General features: G+C 36.0%; 1 protein-coding gene across 1 annotated transcript in view; it reads right to left on the bottom strand.

Moving 5' to 3' along the window:
• Nucleotides 1-19,658, bottom strand: part of MAN1A1 (mannosidase alpha class 1A member 1) — a 165,922-nt gene that overhangs the window by 26,834 nt on the left and 119,430 nt on the right. The window contains exon 6 of the mRNA XM_047759569.1: nt 551-674. Within this exon, the coding sequence (XP_047615525.1) occupies nt 551-674 (124 nt within the window). The remainder of the gene's footprint in view (nt 1-550; nt 675-19,658) is intronic.

Genomic DNA, 19,658 nt, shown 5'->3' with positions numbered 1-19,658 from the left:
AAGGGCCAGGAAGACGGGGAGGTATGAGTGATGGATGAGTCTGGCAAGAGGGTGCTCACTGGTATGGCTGGGAGAAAAGCCTGGCTGGAAAGTGTTCAAGGTTGTGGGAGAGAAGATAACAAACACGGACAACTCTGCCAAGGAATTCTGCTGAAAGGGGAGCTAAAAATTTGTGGGGTGAAAGCTAAGGGCAGAGTGGTGGGGTGAACATGAATTTTGAGTTTAAAAAGTCTTTAATATATGTGGTTCATATAGTTCACATGACACTATATATATGCGAAAAAATTCAGGGAGGTTAAGTTATTTGCTTGAGGTGTAGAGAACCAGACTGCAAGCCCAACCCTCTCGCACTGAGTTAGAATGGTGCTATGCGAAGAATGGATTTACTGCTTGGTTAAATGAAATGCTGCATCATGTAATACAACTTCATGAAGGGCTACATTAAACTTGGTTCTTCTTTTCAGCATCCCATACTATTATATCTCCCCAGAGAGGATATTGTTTCTCACAAGTACTTTTTTGCAATGCAAGGTATATTGGAGAATCTCACCTTTTCAGCAAAGAAGGGGTTTCCTGATAAGTAGCTCAAGTGTATAAATTCCAAATGCAGAGTTCCAAATTCTGCCAAAATACTGCTGCCTCCAGAGGCCCATGGCCAATTCCTTCCAATCCCACTAAAGAAGAGAAGAGAGTAAAGAGTTATGGGTCAGACTGATTGCATTTTTTTGCAGCTCTAAATACTAGAAGTAAAAGAGACAGCTTATTGAATAATGGCACCTCAGCGAATAGTTCACTCCGTATATTTTAAAAATATCAAGAGTTGTTTTCTCTGGCTACTGGTTTCATGCTTTGATGCCTATCTCCAAATTGAAAATTACATTTGACTTAAGTCAGAAAGAAGTTATTATGTGCTTGCTGTTGATGAACAAATATTTTAGAAGGTACAGGTGCTATATAGAGATATATGCTCATTCCTAGCAGAATATACAACAAAATCAGACCAAATACCCCCATGATACTCCAAATCCAAATTTTTAAAATTTTAATTAATTTTAGACCAAGAATTCATGGACTCTCATAGACCTTTACATTATTTATGACATTTTTGGGTATAAGATATATTTCAAAGATGCATTAGTTACATACTCACTCCACCCTACCTCAAAAATTTCCCCCATTTACTAGACTTATTTTCTTAGGTTCCCCCTCACACAATTTTACCTATTTTCTAAGGCATTCATGTATTCCATGACCTATTTAATCTATGCTCAAGAATTTCAACAACATTATGTAATTCAAATCTGAGAGAGGTCGAAGACATTGGTTTAAAAAATTATTGTCTCATGGCTCATCTCAGTGAAATGCTTGTTAAAAAGAGTTAATCCTAAACATACATAGACACAAATACACATAAAGTGGGTCTTGAGATATGGTCAGTCATACCCTTGGGTACAGTTTATTTCTGGAGAGCTACTTAAGATGTCAAACATAGGTGATAATTCAAATAAAGAATAAAGTCAATGGCTCTCCTGACCAAATTCCTTTCCAGAAAGCTGAAAACCCACATTTTGGTTTTCATTCAGACTCACATTTATTGCATGCCTACTATTTGCTAGGTACTATACAGGGCATGGGGTTACAAAGATGCTTATAATGAATAAATCACTCTTTTCTTAAAGACCTTATAGTATAATGGGACAGAAAGAACAAGGCATAAATAATTCCAATCACATACAGTAAGGCAAGTTAAATGTGTGAAGTGTTCTCTGAGTATCTAGGGCCAGGAAGTGCAATCCAATGTGGTAGAGATCACTGGCTTCTTCAAGGAGAGTCCTGAGTTGATTCTTCAAGGGTAAGTAAGAAGTAGTGAGGGAGGAATGGAGAGAGGGAGAATCTGGACCTGGAGAGACACACAGCAAAAGGGCTAGCCAGGAACCAGAAGTAGCTCCAGGCACTGGTGAGTGGAGGGGAGGGAAGGGGAGGCAGCTGGAAGGAAGGCTGCAAGGTTAAGTTGAAGCCACATCTTGGAGGCTTGTGGATTTCTCACTTCCCTCTATTTCTAAGTTGGTCCCATTGACATACTGCTCTTGGTGTCCCCCAGGTTTCCCACCCTCTTTGTTTTTCATTTTATGTGTTCATGATCTTGGGTAAACTCTTCCAGTTTTGTCATTGCTTCTGCCGCCGGGTGGCTGAGGACACTGATGAAAAAAGAAAACGACGAGGACAACTGGCATTGGACATTGTAGGCTGCCTCTCTCTTATTCTTTGTTTCTTTTCAAAGCAAAATCTAGATTTTGTTCCCAAACACAGATTTATAGTAAACCTAATAAAAAGTAAACAGAAATAAAAGGGAGAGATCTGAAAACCACAGATTCATTTATTTTAGAAAATGCCTTACATTTATTAACTTCTGGGACTGAGAGTCAGTTTTTATTTTCACGGTTGGCTTATATAAAAGGAATAGCCAGTCATCCAAATAGGATGAACAGCTACTTTCAAATTTTATTAACATATGGCAAATGCACATAGTAATTGGTCATTAATTTGCTGTCATGACATAGTCTTTTTTTTTATTCCAACCATTCCTTCACTGACCAAAGTCAATAAACCTATTAAGCAAAACTACACATTTCCATGTTCTAGAGGAACTATGAAAAACAAGCCACAATATCAGGGCAAGAGAAAATGATGACTTCATCCTGGAGAAGGAAGAGGCCAGCATGTTGAGGAACCCAGCCCAGTTTCCAGATCTTCAGGGACTGGTTCCTTTCAAGTTCCGAGTATCAGAGGGTGTGGTGGCACACTCAGATGCAAAACTCAAGCAGTACATGAACTAAATAAAATTCAAATTACTCTTGAATGCAGGCATTTTTCTCTGCTATCGACATGGCTAAACAAGAGAAAACGAGAGATACACTGAAAAATCCTTGATATGTTAAAGAAATGAAGATTTAAAAAGAGTTATATATATGTTTTCTTTCTCCACCTTTGCACACATGCATATCAGGAGAAAACAGCACTGTATCACTAAATATATAGGTACAATTAAAAGCACTAACAAAAGATATATCACGTGAACAGAATGGAAGCTGGCTTTTTCTAATTTTTTTTAATGATTTTTATTTTTTCCATTATATTTGGTTTACAGCATTCTGTCAATTTTCTACTGTATAGCAAAAGCAAAGTGACCCAGTCACACATACATATATACATTCTTTTTCTCACATTATCCTCCATCATGCTCCATCATAAGTGACTAGACAGAGTTCCCAGTGCTATATAGCAGGATCTCATTGCTTATCCATTCCAAAGGCAATAGTTTGCATCTAAGGAAGCTGGGTTTTAAATACACGTATGTTTATATGAAAGGATGGTTACCCTTCTTTTAACCTATAGCATTAACTTTTTTTTTTTTTCCAGTAAAGTTATAAGACCAGTGGTTATACTGGCTCCTAAATCTAAGTCAGGGAAATGTTTCAAGAAATCAGATAGGGCATCCTTATATCTGGATATTAAATAAGGTCAGTTGCCTTTTCCTGGGCAAAGCTATAAAGACATGGAGATTGGCCTGGAGAGCACGCGGCACGCACCACAGGCCTTCATAGCTGAAATATGAGTGTGTCAGGGAAACAGCTGCCTACCTGCACAGTAAATGTGCACTGAGTCAGAACCAAGTTTTGGTCCCTCGCAGAATGATTTCTAAGATCTTTTTCGTCTCTAAATTCTATGAGCCCCCTGAAACACCTATTTATATTTATATGGCTCTAATCTGTAAAATAACATATATGGACAGTGGGCATTTGGCACCAAAGTGGTGGGTTTGTGATAAAGGGAAATGAGTCCATAAAGATACTGCTCTCTTGGTCAGGGAGTCAGGGTGCCCTGGGCATCCAATGAGAGCAAAAGCTAAGCTTTTCAAACCTCTGTGTCAAAATGAATTTCATCTGAAAGCATAGGGGGTTTAAAACATCTTTAACTTTAGTTCTGTTATCACAGTGTTTTAAAGGCAATCATGGTTCTTTATTTCATCTTTATTTATTTTATAAGCACTAATAGTATTTTAGAAAAATATTTTAAAGATCAAAGAACAGTTTGTATTCAGAAACTATAAGTTCCATAAGGCAGGCATGAAAGGGAAGAATACTTAAATACTGCCAATCTTGTTGTAATGACTGCATTTTAAGCCAAAATGATGACTCAGAATATGGAAATGTATACACAAAAAGGCAATTAACATGATTTGGGGAGCTGCCAAGTGTTTGGTTCAAAGAATCCTGGACTAGAACTTCAAACTTTGGTATCACCCTAATTTCATTTATTTATTTCCTCTAATCTCCAGTTCTTCCATTTTAGAATTTTTTTTTGTCTTTTTTTTTTTTTTTTTTTTTTGTTGTTGTTGCTATTTCTTGGGCCACTCCCGAGGCATATGGAGGTTCCCAGGCTAGGGGTTGAATCGGAGCTGTAGCCACCGGCCTACGCCAGAGCCACAGCAACGCGGGATCCGAGCCGCGTCTGCAACCTACACCACAGCTCACGGCAATGCCGGATCCTTAACCCACTGAGCAAGGGCAGGGACCGAACCCGCAACCTCATGATTCCTAGTCGGATTCGTTAACCACTGCGCCACGACGGGAACTCCTAGAGTATTTTTTAATACATGTGTTCCAACTTTTATATTAATATAAAATTTCAGTATTCTGTAAAGGTAAAAATTCTTTGAAAATGAAACATCACATCAGAAAATAACTGATTATGGCAAGTGCAATTAGAAACATGTCTTTTAAAAAAACTGAGTTGCTCTGATTCTTTAAAAATGTGGAATACTATTTTGTTTCTGTAGAGACTGTAATTTGAATGTGGTTTATTAGCAATGGTAATATACTTCCTCATTCTCCTGCACTCAAAAGCAAGAAGGTATAATTATTTACTGAACTCATAACTCTGATAAGCAATGGGCATTATGTTTTCCCTTCTCCCTCCTGGGAATGGTTAACAGCGCCAGAGAAAGGAAGCACAGTACAAATGATGCTATTCTACCCACGTCTGAATCCCATAGGAGAGCTGCTAACTCTTTTGCTAGAGCTTATAATGAATCAAGTAGCTGGAGGGTTGTTCTGGATTGATGGCTTATCCCTTCAAAATAATCTTAAATCTAGGTACCTAAAATTATATGCATTTTATAGTTACTTCTCAGATACAATCTGAAATATATACATCTGGCTACTTACTATAGTCAAATGCAACAAATAATTTACAGAACAACTGAAAAAATTCTAAAAAAAATGCCAGATGAATACGTAAACAAAACATTAAATAATCCTAAAGTCTTGATTAGCTATAGCTTTCAATTTACTCTTCCTTGCTGTTTGTTCTTTGCAAAATGGAAAAACGGGCCAATAAGGAAATGTCTTGGGAGTACTGTTGTGGCGAGGAGGAAGTGAACACGACCAGTATCCATGATGATATGGGTTCAATCCATGGCCTCACTCAGTGGGCTAAGGATCCAGCGCTGCTGTGAGCTGTGGGGTAGGTCTCAGACGCGGCTTGGATCCCACATTGCTGTGGCTGTGGCTGTGGCTGTGGCTGGCAGCTGCAGCTCCGATTCACCCCCTGGCCTGGGAACTTCCATATGCTGCAGGTGCAGCCCTAAAAAACAAAAACAAACAAACAAAAAAAAAAAAAAAGAAAAGAATTTATTGAGGATTCTGGTTTGAATAATTGCTGATTAGCTAATGAGTAAATAAACTCCCTTCGAAGTCATAGTCTAGAATACAGATTATTCCTTGAGGCTATGGAGTTAAATTTTGGAAGAAAAAAAGTCCCCACGTTCTACATACCAAGGTAAAACTTTACTTATGTTGCAAATGGAGGCACACAGGGATATTTAATTCAAAAAAGGAGATAATCCAAAAATATTCCTTTTGGATTTTAGCACAAATGAGGAAAAAATAATTAGGAATTTCATGATGGTTGTTTCATTTACCTACATTCCCAAAGCTAACTGATTTTGAGATTAAGCAGTTTCAGCTTCATTTATTACACATGCTTCCGTCCTGAAAAGGTTCACAGAGTCGATCTTTCAAGTTTGTGGTCTAAGACCTCATTAAAGACTTGGACTAACAATTGCAGAGACTAGCATTCTAAGTCAAGACTCTACTGTAGCTCATGCACAGGAATTTTGGCTGCAAAGAACTATTCCTCTGAGGACATTCCCATTGGAAAAGTTGGCTAATAAGGGGCAGCCATTTGACTGAATTAATTCATAATCCAAAACTTAACTGCTTCTGAACAGTGGCATGTGGGTTATTTCCAAAGAATTTTTACATATATATTTTTTAACCAAGGGTCTAAATAAATATAATGTTTTAAAATTATCCATATCTTGCACCATTCTGTGAGTAGTTTTAACAGAATTAAAACTGAATATTATTTTAATTCATTCTCACCCTCAATACTGCTCTCCTTGCATTTGACTGTCTTGGATTAGAAGAGAGAGTAGGAGCTACAAAAACTGAGATGATAAGTCCTCTCTAATTCCTTAAATAACCTGCTTCTAAGGTCCAAAGATGCTAAAATTCTGCTTTCCAGCTGCCCTTTGGGTAAAGACCTCCTTGCTAACCACTTTCAACAGACTGAGAAAAAGTTGAATGTAGTTTCTGCCCAGTCATTGGGCAAACTAGGATAGTCTATCATTAGGTCTGGGAACACCATGAAAGGTGGCCCTGATGAGAAGGATTTCAGTGCACTGAGGATGTGTGGGCATGCATGTACATTTACTTTAGTGTATTAAAAAATCATATTTTACCTGTCATTTTAAATATACATTATATTTTACATGGGCAGTTCCCACATCAATCATCATACATCCTTACTGTTGAGTGCATAATATCTGACTGAATGGATATATTCTTTATTTATTTATTTTTGACAATGCTGGATCCTTAATCTGTTAAACCACCAGGGAACTCTGACTGAAAGGTATATCCTAATTTAATTAAATATACGCTACTGATGAACACCAAAGCTAATTTATTTTTTATTTTTAAAAACAATTTAGTGATATGTCTAGATCTTTTATAATTCTAACTTATTTTTACATAAAAATGTATACATCAATTCCAGCTGGAAGATGTTAGTTGAATTGTCTAAACTGATAATGAGGATGGATTTGGGAATGTGTATTGGAGGCAAAAATGTCCACTGTTTACAGTAATTCCTCCTTACTAAGTGGGCCTATGATACCCCACCACATTTGGTAGTCTCTAGAACCCTTGGGATAACTCATATCCATTTGTTGTAAATCATAACATTAAGTCCTTTAAAATTGGAGGAAAGGGAGTTACAGACAGATTTATATACTGATAGTTTTCTAAATAAACTTCAAGATTGAATAGAATCATGGTAACAGTCCGTCTTCAGAATGGTAATTCACTAATAATAGCTTGTCAGACATTCCCCTCCTTTTGATTTTAGATTTGTTTACCCTACTATTGTAAGAGTTTTAACACATAACATCATTCCAAAACATTACTTAAGATCCAAGACTACAGTCAAATTTGGCTTTGTTTATTCACCTCTATGTGGGCCTTTCATTTTCTGGGTCTATGGGTCATGTATGGATCAAGCTAAACGAACTCAGGACAGACTTCAGGCTTTTTATTCTCCAAATGTTATACTAGAGTCTCTTTCCATAACCAGAATGGCCAGGATTTCTCCTTTCTACTAGATTCTAAGATCCTCAGAAACACAGATTCTGCTTTAATCCCCAAGTCTAGGGTACTGCCAAGAAAGAGGGGTGCTTAATACATACTTCACTTAATAAAATTGAAAAAAAAAAACAATAGTGAAAGGGTTTCATTATTGGCTCCTACCCCTAACTCATATCTAAATAATATAATTTTTCATTAGTGTCACCATATACCTGCTCTCTTCAAGCCAATTTAAGAAAAACATACTAATTGGGCTGATCACACAGTTTACTAGCACAAATATGAGGGAGTCTGAGGTTGTGATTTTGAGATGGGGCAAAATGAAGAAAATAAGGACATAGTGGTAAATTTTATGAAGGCTAAATTTGATTCAATTTAATATTCTGAATCTATGTCTTGCATATTTTTGTAATGTTTCTTATCTGTTTCTTTTTAAATGAAATAATGATAGTAGGTAGTTTTTGTTTTGTTTTGGGGCTTTTCTCTTTTCTCTTGGTATCCTTTTTTTTTTTTTTTAATGAAATAAAAATGCTGGCAACCTAAGGCCAGTTTCTCAATAATTGGGGAAATTTTACTTGGTTCATGAAAGCTAAAAGTCTGGCACCACTGATCTTAAGATACAGTTGAAGCTATGGAGTAATTACTATTGGAAAGAGAAGCTCACTGTCAATTACACCAAAACTAATGTTAGTTTTTGGCAGAAATTCAGAGATGTAAAAGGAAAATATTAAGTGATTTTGTTCAACAGAGTAAAAAATAAGCACTTTGGGGAACATCTTGCCAAACTCAGCAAGTAAGACTGAGTCATTCAGCTAGTCAACCATAATCTATTGAGTGCTTACTATGTGCCAGGTGCTGTGCAAAGCAAACATCAAATGCTTTAAGATACATGCTAAGGCTTTTTAAATCAAGATAGTCTGCTCTGAAATTTGGAGGCTTGGGGTATCAATTGCAACACAGTGCAGTTTTTGTTCAGGCACTTGGGTATGTTTCTCTTCTTCCTAGGGGTGTTCCCCAGAGGTCTTTAGGGCACAAGTGAGTCTAATTAAATTTTTATAAAAGAAAGTGCACTTCATGCCTGGTATAAATATATTGGTATCTTATTACCAAGTTCAGCAGATAGTGACTATAGGGTTTTTCCAGATATTAAACTACTTGGGAGTAATTGGGAAAGATTCATTCCCTAATGCTTAATAAGTTAGTTATCACTATAACTTAAGGTCAGCAATATAATATTCTTTTTAGGGCTGCACTAATGGGATATGGAAGATCCTGGGCCAGGGACTGAATCTGAACCACAGACGTGACCTATGCCACAGCTGCAGCAATGCCAGATCCTTTAACTTACTCTACCAGGCAGGGATCAAACCTGCACTTCCACAGCGACACGCCACTGCAGTTGGATTCTTAATCCACTGTGCCACAGCGGGAACTCCAAAAAAAAATTGTTTTTAAGGCAGGATCGGTAAAATACATGCTGAATCAATAAATGTTACTAATGTTATTTGAATTCCCAGTGATGAATTAGCAAGAAAGTTCAAGAAAATAGATATCTAGAAAATCAAGGCTAATAACTAGTGCAGTCTTTTAAGCTATGTAAATTAAGATGTTACTCTTACTACCTAACGGAAATACAACCAGCCAAAAGAAACTAGATAGTTAAACCATCTTATCATTTAAAAGGGTAGCTTTTCTTAGTTTTTCATTTTTTATATAAGAAGTATCACGCAAACAAAAATGTGTGCATAGCTTGTGGGAAGAACAAACAGATTCAGGGATTACTCTGAACAGATGCCGGAGAATAAAGCTACCGAGCTACTGCATTCTCATTTTCCTGCCTTCTGCCTACAACGTATGGTTCCAAGGCTGGGGGAAACTGTGTTATGAAACAGTAGGGCAACTAAACTTTTAAAAACATAAAGATTGGGAAAAATCATGACAGAAGAATAAAGAGGACAATGGGGAATAAAGACTAAAGAGGTGAATAAATTGTTGAAGAAAACTCCACAATAGAGACAAGTGTCCTCAGCAGAACATTGAACTACCACACGATGAAACCAATGTCTGTTCTGTTTTGGCTCCCACTCTCATTCTTATATAAAATATAGTCAGTGTGAAAGGATCATCTGTGTATAATTAGCTATATGCTGCCTTGTGACGTCTTCTCTGTTATTTAACTTTCCACATGCTTAAACTCATCTCTCTAACTGGATGATAAGATCTAAAGGTGGAGATATAATTGTTTCTCTTACCACCACCACCCCTTCAAAGAGACATTCACATAGTAGGTGCCATAACTTGATGATTGGTAAGTTTATAGATTTCAGCAACAAAGCCCTAATATTATTGTAATTCACATTTTTTTTCCATAAAATTCAGGAAGTACTCTAAGCAAGGTTTATGACTTAAAGTATTTTACATGTATTGACACTTTCAATTTATGCTTAGCTTTACCTTACATGTTTGTATATTTTCAGGAATTAAGGTTCTTTATATTATAGGAAAAAATACTAAAAAATATAACTAACCCTAACAATTTTACAAGGTCAGAATAATCAAAATAGGTCATTTGCATGGTTGTACTTTTTGGTAGCTTCCTGAAGTCGGTATGAACATTAAAAAATGTTTCAAAATACTACGTAAATGGTTGGGGGAACTTTCATAGTAAAACTACCTATTTCCTAGTGAATAACCAAAATATGAGTGTTGACAAACATAACTAACTTTTTAAAAGTCTTTATTTAGTGTGTGTTAGCCTTGCAAAATGCCTAAATGAATACAAGGGTATAGTACTTTGAGACAATATAATCATTCTTATCTTACCGTTAAGGAAATACTCAGATAACAATACTCAGATAAATGAGTGCTGACACACAAAAATGGAGTTTTTGGTAACCTTTATTAGAAAACATTATAAAATGCTAATATGAAAGTATCAAAATCGTCTTTTGAAATTAGAAATAATAACTAGTCTCATTTTACCTATAAGAAAGAGAGAGAGAGAAACAAAACAAAACAAAACAAAACTTCCTTCTTTACCTCTGCTAGTGGAGTTTGGCCTTTATATTTCATTTACGGTTCAGTGCAAAATGCTGGCTCAGAGAATTTTATGTAATAATTAGGCCCCAAACACCGCTCTTCTTAACCCACTGAGGATAAGGTTTGATGATGATACGAAAAGAATCTCTGAGAGACAGAGGAACCTACAATGAGAGGGGAGAGGTTGGACTTAGGACAAACTATAGTGGAATAAGTAAGACCAGACTTTCCAGATAGATCTGGAGTGAAATGAGCTATTGTGAAATAAAGCAGTGAACTCATAGGAGGATTCCAGAGTTATGTGGATTGGGGATACTCTTGGTACCAAATAAATCTTACAACTTGTTCCAGGAATGCCAATTTAAGAACAATAACAATGTTTATGGGTTTTCCTCCCCTCCTCCATTCAAAATGAAAATGCTCTCTGGGGTTCAAAAGGAACATGCACTTTTTTGGAATTTAAGATTACCTACTTCAGTTAATAGGAGGATGCCAATGTGAAAACTTGCACAATTATCATTAATGGTAAGCAAGAAGAAAATCAAACAGGATGATGTGACAGAGTCTGACGGGGAACTTCTTTAGATGGGTTTGTTGGAAAAATCATCTTGAAGAGGAGATTTTCAAGCTGAGACCACCAGATAAAAACAAACCTGTCAGTGAGGACCTAGGAATGGTTCCTGCAAGTGCTCCAAGGTAGGGCATGACTGCGAAGTGTGAAAACAGAGCCTGAAAGACAATCCTGAGGGGACCGTAGTGGCAGGGACAGTGGAGAGCTGATAAAGGGGCAGATCCTCCAGGCCCAGCAGGCCAGAGCAGGTGTTTGATTTATTTAAGTGCAATGGGAACTCACTCTAGGGTTTTAAATAGGAGGCAATGAAATCTGATTTGCATTAGTAAAGTTCATTCTGGACATTGTGGGAAGAAAGGACTGTGTGAGAAGAACACCGAAGGTAAACAAGCAAACAAGTTTCCAGGCAAGAAGCAGATGGTGGCCTGGACTAGATGCTAACAGTGAAGACGGACAGATGTGGGGGGATTCAGGCTGGGTCTGGAGAAAGAACTGGATTTGGGGATGAGGGAAGTCCAGAATCAAGGGTGATTTCTAGTTTTTGGCTTCAGCAGCTTACGTGGGTACTGGCACCATTTAAGAAGATCAAAAGACTGAAGTAGGGGCACGCATGATAAAGAAAAGCTTGAGCTCTGTCTTTCAGATTTTGCTATAACAACCATCATTTATAAGGACAAAGCCAAACTGGATCATTTTAATTTTTCCTTTTATAGCTTTTTTAAAAATAAAGATTAATTTATTCAATTTGAGGAACTTTTGTTTTGCAATGCCCTTTCTGAAATTACTTAAAAATTATGAAAATAACACTGACATGGCAAAAAACTGAAAACATACAAAAGAATATGTAGTGGAAACAAATATGCCTCATATTCTAGATCCTACTATTATATCTCAGAGTAAACACCATCAGTACTTTGCTAAAATCTCTTTCAGAATTTCCTAGTCCATGATCACTAGACAAAATTTTAAGATAAAAATGGAAGTATACATATTACTATACACCGTGTTTCATAAAAGAGTTAAATATCTTGGTGCTTTAACTCCTTGTAACTGAATAGTATTCCAGTGTGTGGGTGTACAATGACTTAATCATTTTTCTTTGGTCTTAAGTTTTGCTATTATAAACAATGTTGCACATTCATGAGTAGGTCTCTAGGATGAATTCCTACAAGTAGAATTTTCAGGTTATAAAGTATGTACTTAAAATTTGATAAAACCATCCAATTCCCTTCTAACAAGTTTGTCCCAATACATATTCCCTCTAAGTGTGCATGAGAGTGCTGTAGCTGCTCACTCTGGGCATTTATCAAATTTTTAAAATCTGGTGAATTTGCTAGGTGAAAAATAATGTCCTAGTGCTATTTTAATTTGTATTTCTTTACTTATGAGCTTTGGATATTCAATGGCCAATGTGCATCTTTTTCTGAGAAGTACATGTTTTATGAAATTGTCTCACATATTGGTATTACTACCTCTCCCACTTTTATTACTTTTAATAAATTAAAAAAATTATGCAGGTAATACATATGCATTATTATAAATGAAACAATGTAAAGCTGAATTGACGAAACAGATAATATTGTATGCCTACCCTATTGTAATGTCTCGCACCTGTCGATCTTAGTTGGCCACATATATACAAGCATAAAGATAGATAGATGTTAAGGGTTTGTTCTTTTCAATAAAAGGGATTACATTATATACATTACTTTGTAAGGTAACTGTCTCAATTAGCTTATCACAGACCCTTTCTAGGAAAATCATTTTTAACAGCTGCATAATAACATTCCATAAAATGGATAGTCACATTTCATTATGCCAATCCTCTACTGATAAACAGGTAGATCTCTTCTAATTTTTAAATACTATAGTCATGCCTTATCAACCACTCAAGTTCACACTAATGCTTTTTAAAAAAGAAACTCAGCTTTTTATACATTAAGAAAACTTGCCTTTTATCCATCATGTGTTTTGCCAATTTGTTTTCCAAGTTGCTGCTTGTCTTTTGATTTTAGCCTCCCCCTCTCCCTTTTTTTGGCTATACTAATTTTTATTTGGTAAAAATTTCTCATTTTTTTCCTATAAATGCCTTGGGTTCTGTGCCCTATTTAGAAAGTCTTCTCCCTTCACCTAAGATTATATTTTAAAAATCCTGAAAATCTGAGCAATAACTTTTTTTAAAAGTTAGATTTAACAGTGAAAATCATAGTGTTATTCTATAGAAGCATAAAATTCATATTTTTAAACAAGTATTTTGTTTTTCAAGTCAAAATTTAATACTTTTTAAAAAACTATTAGGTTCATCTGTTCAATAGCTTAATTATAGCTGTTGAATATTTAAACATTATAAAGTTTATTTCTCTCAGTATTTCTTTTTGATCCTACTGTAAATTTACTGATTTATTTCTTCTCCATAGAAATTTAATAGTTTTATCAATATTTACCTATTAATAGAGGAGAAAAAAAGCTTCATTTAAATAATAATAGAGAACATTTATCCAGAAAGATAACAGAGAGGCTAACAGGCAAATCAGAGAATGGGCCACATAATCTTTAAACATTATTTATGCATTAAGAGAATTTTCAGGTGTGACTCTGGGCAAGTCCCTTAAATTCTAAGGCAGCCATATCCTGATCTTTAAAACAGAGTAGCACATATACATACCACTATATACAAAATAGATAGGTAACAATGACCTAGTAGGTAATCTGCTCAATACTATATAATAACCCATATGGGAAAAGAATCCAAAAGAACAGATACATGCATAACTGATTTAGTTTTCTGTACACCTGAACCTAACAACTTTCTAAGTCAACTAAAATGAAATAAAATTTATCCAAAGAAGAGAGAAATACACCAAAAATGAAAAAAAAAAACCCACAAAAAACACAAGGTAACACCTGTGAAGCCTACCTCAGATTTTAGTGGGATCAAATGGGATAAAACACATGAAAATGCTTTGAAAATATAATGGTTTAGCCTAGAAAAGTATTTTTATCTTTTGCATTAAGCATCTGACATTTAGCTAACCAAAAGAAATCTGTTTTGGGGTTTTTCTCTTTAATTTTAGAGATACCTACTCAATAAAAATAAATTAACCAAATGTTCACTTGGAGACAGAAATTATGACACAAGTAATAAGGAAGCAAAGTAAGGCATTCCCAAGACTTAAAAATGTAACAAATTTCTAGCAGCCAACTTTCTTAAAGCAATTTAATTGCTGTACTGCTACCAAATAAGCAGAACTTTAAGAAAGCTCTGATATGTCTTGTAAGTTCTTTATAAAAAGGCAATTCAAAAATACTTCCAGTAGTAAGAGACAACTGCACAGACCAATGACATATTATATTAATTAATCAGGAAAAGTATGAAAATTCTGTCCAGTGATTCCCACTGCCCTCCCATTCCCTCACCCCTGCCAAAGGTAAGAAATATCAATCTGTTCTGGACAGGTACAGTATATCCTTTCTGCAAGGTGGCTACATAACCAATTAAGTCCTCAAAGAACTGTCACTTTAGAAGGTTCATGTACTTACAAATATCCATATACATAGGAAATCATTAAAGACTATTCTCGTACATTATCCCTGCCAAAAGACTTATACAACGACATTTACTTTGGAATGATTTCCAAAAGCCTACCACAGAAACCTTTCTTAGGCCCAAACTTGCTCATTCTGTCAACTACTTTACTATAGACAACATGCAATGTTTGGAAAGGACATTGCGATTTCCAGAGCTGCTGATCCAATCAGCTCTGAACCAATGGGTTAAACCCAATACAAAGTTTAAAGCTCAATTCTAAAGGGTAAAGATTTGATTAACTCAAAAATTATTTTACTTGGCATGTTTGAAGAGACACTGGTGTAAACTAATTTTTGAAATTAACCTAAATCTAAAATTACTTTCATATGATGTCTTCTTTGTAAGGAAAATGGTTTAAATTTCATTCTTGTTAGAATTATTGGTAAATAATAAGGCAATGCAACCAATGTCAAAAATAATAGTCCCTCAGAGACTTATTAGTAATTCATACTTTAAAAAAAGGCCCTGGGTGCCTCCTTTAAATGCTTATATAATTCAATTAATTTTCACAACAACCACGTAGGTGGTATTACCTTATGGTTTTCCAAAGGAAACTGGTTCTTAGCAAGGTTGAGTCACTTCCCGAAGGTTTTCAGGTAAGTGGCAGGTATGGGGTAGGTTTCCAACCAAGTCTGACTATTTCCAGAATGTGTGCTCTACTCTTTTCACCTACTACATCATGTCATTTTTCATGTTCCTAAATATGTTAGGGCCATCAAAATAAGTCAATTACTTGAGTCTAGAAGAGCAAAAGGGATTTATTAGCAGTGAAATTTGAGATATGACCAATCGGTATTCATTTATTTGAAACAAGATGGTGTTTTAAAAAAGAACAAGTGTTGTGGGAGTTCCCGTTGTGGCTCAGTGGTTAATGAATCTGACTAGGCATCATGAGGTTGTGTGATCCCTGACCTTGCTGAGTGGGTTAAGGATCTAGTGTTGCTGTGAGCTATGGTGTAGGCTGGCAGCTACAGCTCCGATTAGACCCCTAGCCCGGGAACCTCCATATGCTGCGGAAGCAGCCCTAGAAAAGGCAAAAAGACAAAAAAAGAAAAAAAGAACAAGTGTTGTGTGTGTGTATATATATATGTACACGTGTGTGTGTGTATGTGTATATATGTATACACACAAGACGGACTCATAATACGCTTTTTTCTTTAAAACTCCCCCATGCAAACATGCTATAAAGAGATAAAAAGAAAAATAATGCTAGTATCTTGCAACAAAGTAAAACAAGTTTAGTTTTTTAATGCTTCCAAAGTGAACTCTAAATGTCCAGGTCAACAGTAATTATTGGATCCATAAACCTAATGCTTTGCCAAAATCTGAAAAGTTATTTGGGGATAAAAAATTATTTTTCTATTTTTTGGGGATCCAATTCTTTTTTTTGTTTGTTTTGTTTTGTTTTTATGGTCACAACGGTGGCATATGGAAGCTCCCAGGCCAAGGATTGAATCTGAGCCACAGCTGCAACCTATGCCACACTTGGGGCAACACTGGATAGAATCCAATTCTTAATTTCTTAATGGCAATTTAAAACCATTTTCTCTCTCTTTTAATGCATACATTTATTAGATATAAAAATCTTTCAAAATATTAAAAATCATTAAAAAAGTAAGGTTTTACTTCCAATTCCTGCCTTATCTCTCTTTTCCTACTCCTTCTCTTCCATAGGCAATCACTACTGTTTCTTGAATAGCTTTTCAAAGACATATTTTTTTTTATGGCCACACTGCAGCATAGGGAGGTTCCCAGGCTAGGGGTCAAATTGGAGCTATAGCCACTGGCCTACACCACAGCCATAGCAACAGCAACGCGGGATCCGAGCCACGTCTGTGACCCACACCACCGCTCACAGCAATGCTGGATCCTTAACCCACTGAGTGAGGCCAGGGATTGAACCCGCATCCTCATGGATACTAGTTAGGTTTGTTAACCACTGAGCCATGATGGGAACTCCAAAGATAAATTTTTTATATATGCTAAAAAATGAATAATATCCATCCTTTTTACATAAAGAGTATCAGACTAAACACTGTTAAGACCATATTCTTGTTTCATGTTTACAATATTCACAGACTCACTTTAAAAACTTTAAATTTAAAAAATTTAATGAAAAATTTCACATACATAGGTAAGGTAAAACAAAACTTAAATAAACACCTAGATTTACCCATACACCCACCACCTAGATTTAGTAACTATTAATATTTATATTGCCGTATTTGCTTCAGCTATTTCTCTCTTTATAAGCATATTAGTATTCTTTGGGGGAATTATTTTAATGAAATAATAGACATCTAGTCACAAAATATGTCAGTATTCATTTCCAAAAAGAAGAGACATTTTACCATATGACCACAATATCATATAGCACCAATAAAACATTAATAATTTCTTCAAATCATCTAATGCCCAGTCATTACTCAATTTCATCAACTGACCTCAAAATGTAAAGAACGATCATTTTGTTTTTTAAAGAACTCTTTTTGGCTGTAGTATTGCTAGCATAAGAGAAACATTACAGTCTTCATCTAATATCAAACGTTTATGGTGTTTATTTCTCATTTTGGTTGTCATTTTATTTTCATTAACACTTTTCACCTCTATCAAAATATACTGTCTAAACTTTACTTTGACATTAGCATAGGATAATTTCCTCACTCACCATGGTTAGCCTCTCACAGTCTGACATGTACAAAATTGTCTAAAAAATGTTATTTATATAATCATACCTAACATCCTGAACAGAGTTAGGAAGTGGAGAGGAGAAAGTCTAGCTCCTCCTGTGGCAGAATCTTCCTTCTCTCTGCTCCACAAACTCTCTGCTCAACAACCTCTCTGCTCATTGACTTGGCAGGACTCTATCTATTCTGAATTCATTATTCAAAACGAAGGGGAATAGTGATGGTGATGGTTGCACAACTCTGTGAGTATACTAAAAATCTTTGAATTGTACACTTTAAATGGGTGAATTGTGTGGTATGTGAATTATATCTCAACAAGATAATTTTAAAAAGAGAAGAGAGGGAATACACATAAAACTCATCCTAAAATATTTTCTGAAAAGAACTGGTTTCCTAAAATGGAATTTAAAAACTTTCTATATATTCCTATTGCTGAAAAATAGCCTAATAATTAAACTAAATGAACTAAAGTTCCTATTTATTCTACAATTTTAATTATCTAACCATATTACCATTGTGATTTTTGCAAATGTAAGCACAGTATGTGGAGAAAGCTTATAAAACAGTTAAGTTGGGAATCTTATTTTGCTTTATAAAAACCAATCAAATAATTCTTTTTTCTTTTTTTTTTTTTAATGGCTGCAACTACAGCATATGGAAGTTCCCAGGCCAGGGGTTGAACTGGAGCAGCAGCTACAGGCCTGTGCCACAGCCATGGCAACACAGGATCTGAGCTGCATCTGTCACCTATGCTGCAGCTAGCAGCAATGCTGGATCCTTAATCTCCTGAGGAGACCAGGGATTGAACCTGCATCCTCACAGAGACAATACTGGGTCCTTAACCTGATGAGCCACAATAGGAACTCCTCTGTCATCTATCTTTTAAAGGCCCTAAATATGACCCCAAGCAATTTTAAAGCCAAAAGAAGCATTAACTACTGAAAGACAGCTACTGAAATGAGTTAGAATTCGAGTTAGAGATTTTCTTCCCCTGATCTCACAAACATTCATTCTTTAGAAAAACTTAACTATTGGCAGAGCAGCTGAAAATTTTTGTGTGTTGGGGGAGTAGTCCTGGAAATGAATGAGCCATAGAAGGAGTGAGGCTAAAAATCTGAGTATAATCTCTCCCTAAATCCTTAGAGGACCACTAAATAAGATACAATTGGGTCACCAGGAAAATAGCTGATAGAAACCAGAGGAACACTTACCACTGAAGGCAGAACTGCACTAGATGAGTGAGTTTGCTGCTTTGTCTGACTTAGGTTACTCCTGAATCCATGCTTAACTCAGGAGGCAGGAAGCTAAAGCCTTACTGATTTCAAGTTTCAGAGGATAGAGCTTGGTGATGGCCCACCATAGACTTTGCCTCAAAACTTGACTGAATGCTAAATTGTACAGGTACAAGAAAGTTCCCAAGGAGGCCAGATTAAAAAAACTGTGGGAGTTCCCTTCGTGGCTCAGCAGTAAATGAACCTGACAAGGATGCATGAGGATGCAGTTTCCATCCCTGGCCTCACTCGGTGGGTTAAGGGTCTGGTGTTCCTGTGAGGTGTAATGTAGGTTGCAGACACGGCTCGGATCTGGCTTTGCTGTGGTTGAGGCTGTGGCCAGCAGCAACAGCTCCGATTTGACCCCTAGCCTGGGAACTTCCATATGCCGCAGGTGCGGCCCTAAAAAGCAAAACAACAACAATAACAACAACAACAAAACACAATTGCTAGAAACTAAAAGAACTGAGCAGAAATCTCAGCTGTTGCACACTGCAGGAGAGACAGAGTTTATGGTTTGAATTCAAAAGAGCTAGCTACTGACTAAATGACAAAATAATTCTCAGAAGAACATAAAACATTAAAGTTTGCTAAACATACCCACAGTGTCTAGTTTTTAAACAAAAATTACTAGGTATGCAAAGAAGCAGAAAATGTGATTCAGGAAGATGGACAGTTAAACAGAAACCGACTCCAAATGAGTCTAAATGCTGGATTTAGCAATGACTCCAAACCAACTATTTAAATACATTCGGAGAAGTAAAGAAAAACTTGCCAAAGAAATGGGCATAA

The sequence above is a fragment of the Phacochoerus africanus genome, chromosome 2 (assembly GCF_016906955.1).
Source record: "Phacochoerus africanus isolate WHEZ1 chromosome 2, ROS_Pafr_v1, whole genome shotgun sequence".
NCBI classification, from domain to species: Eukaryota; Metazoa; Chordata; class Mammalia; order Artiodactyla; family Suidae; genus Phacochoerus; species Phacochoerus africanus.
Note: the sequence above shows the minus strand (reverse complement) of the source record. Positions and strands in the feature narration are given on the sequence as shown.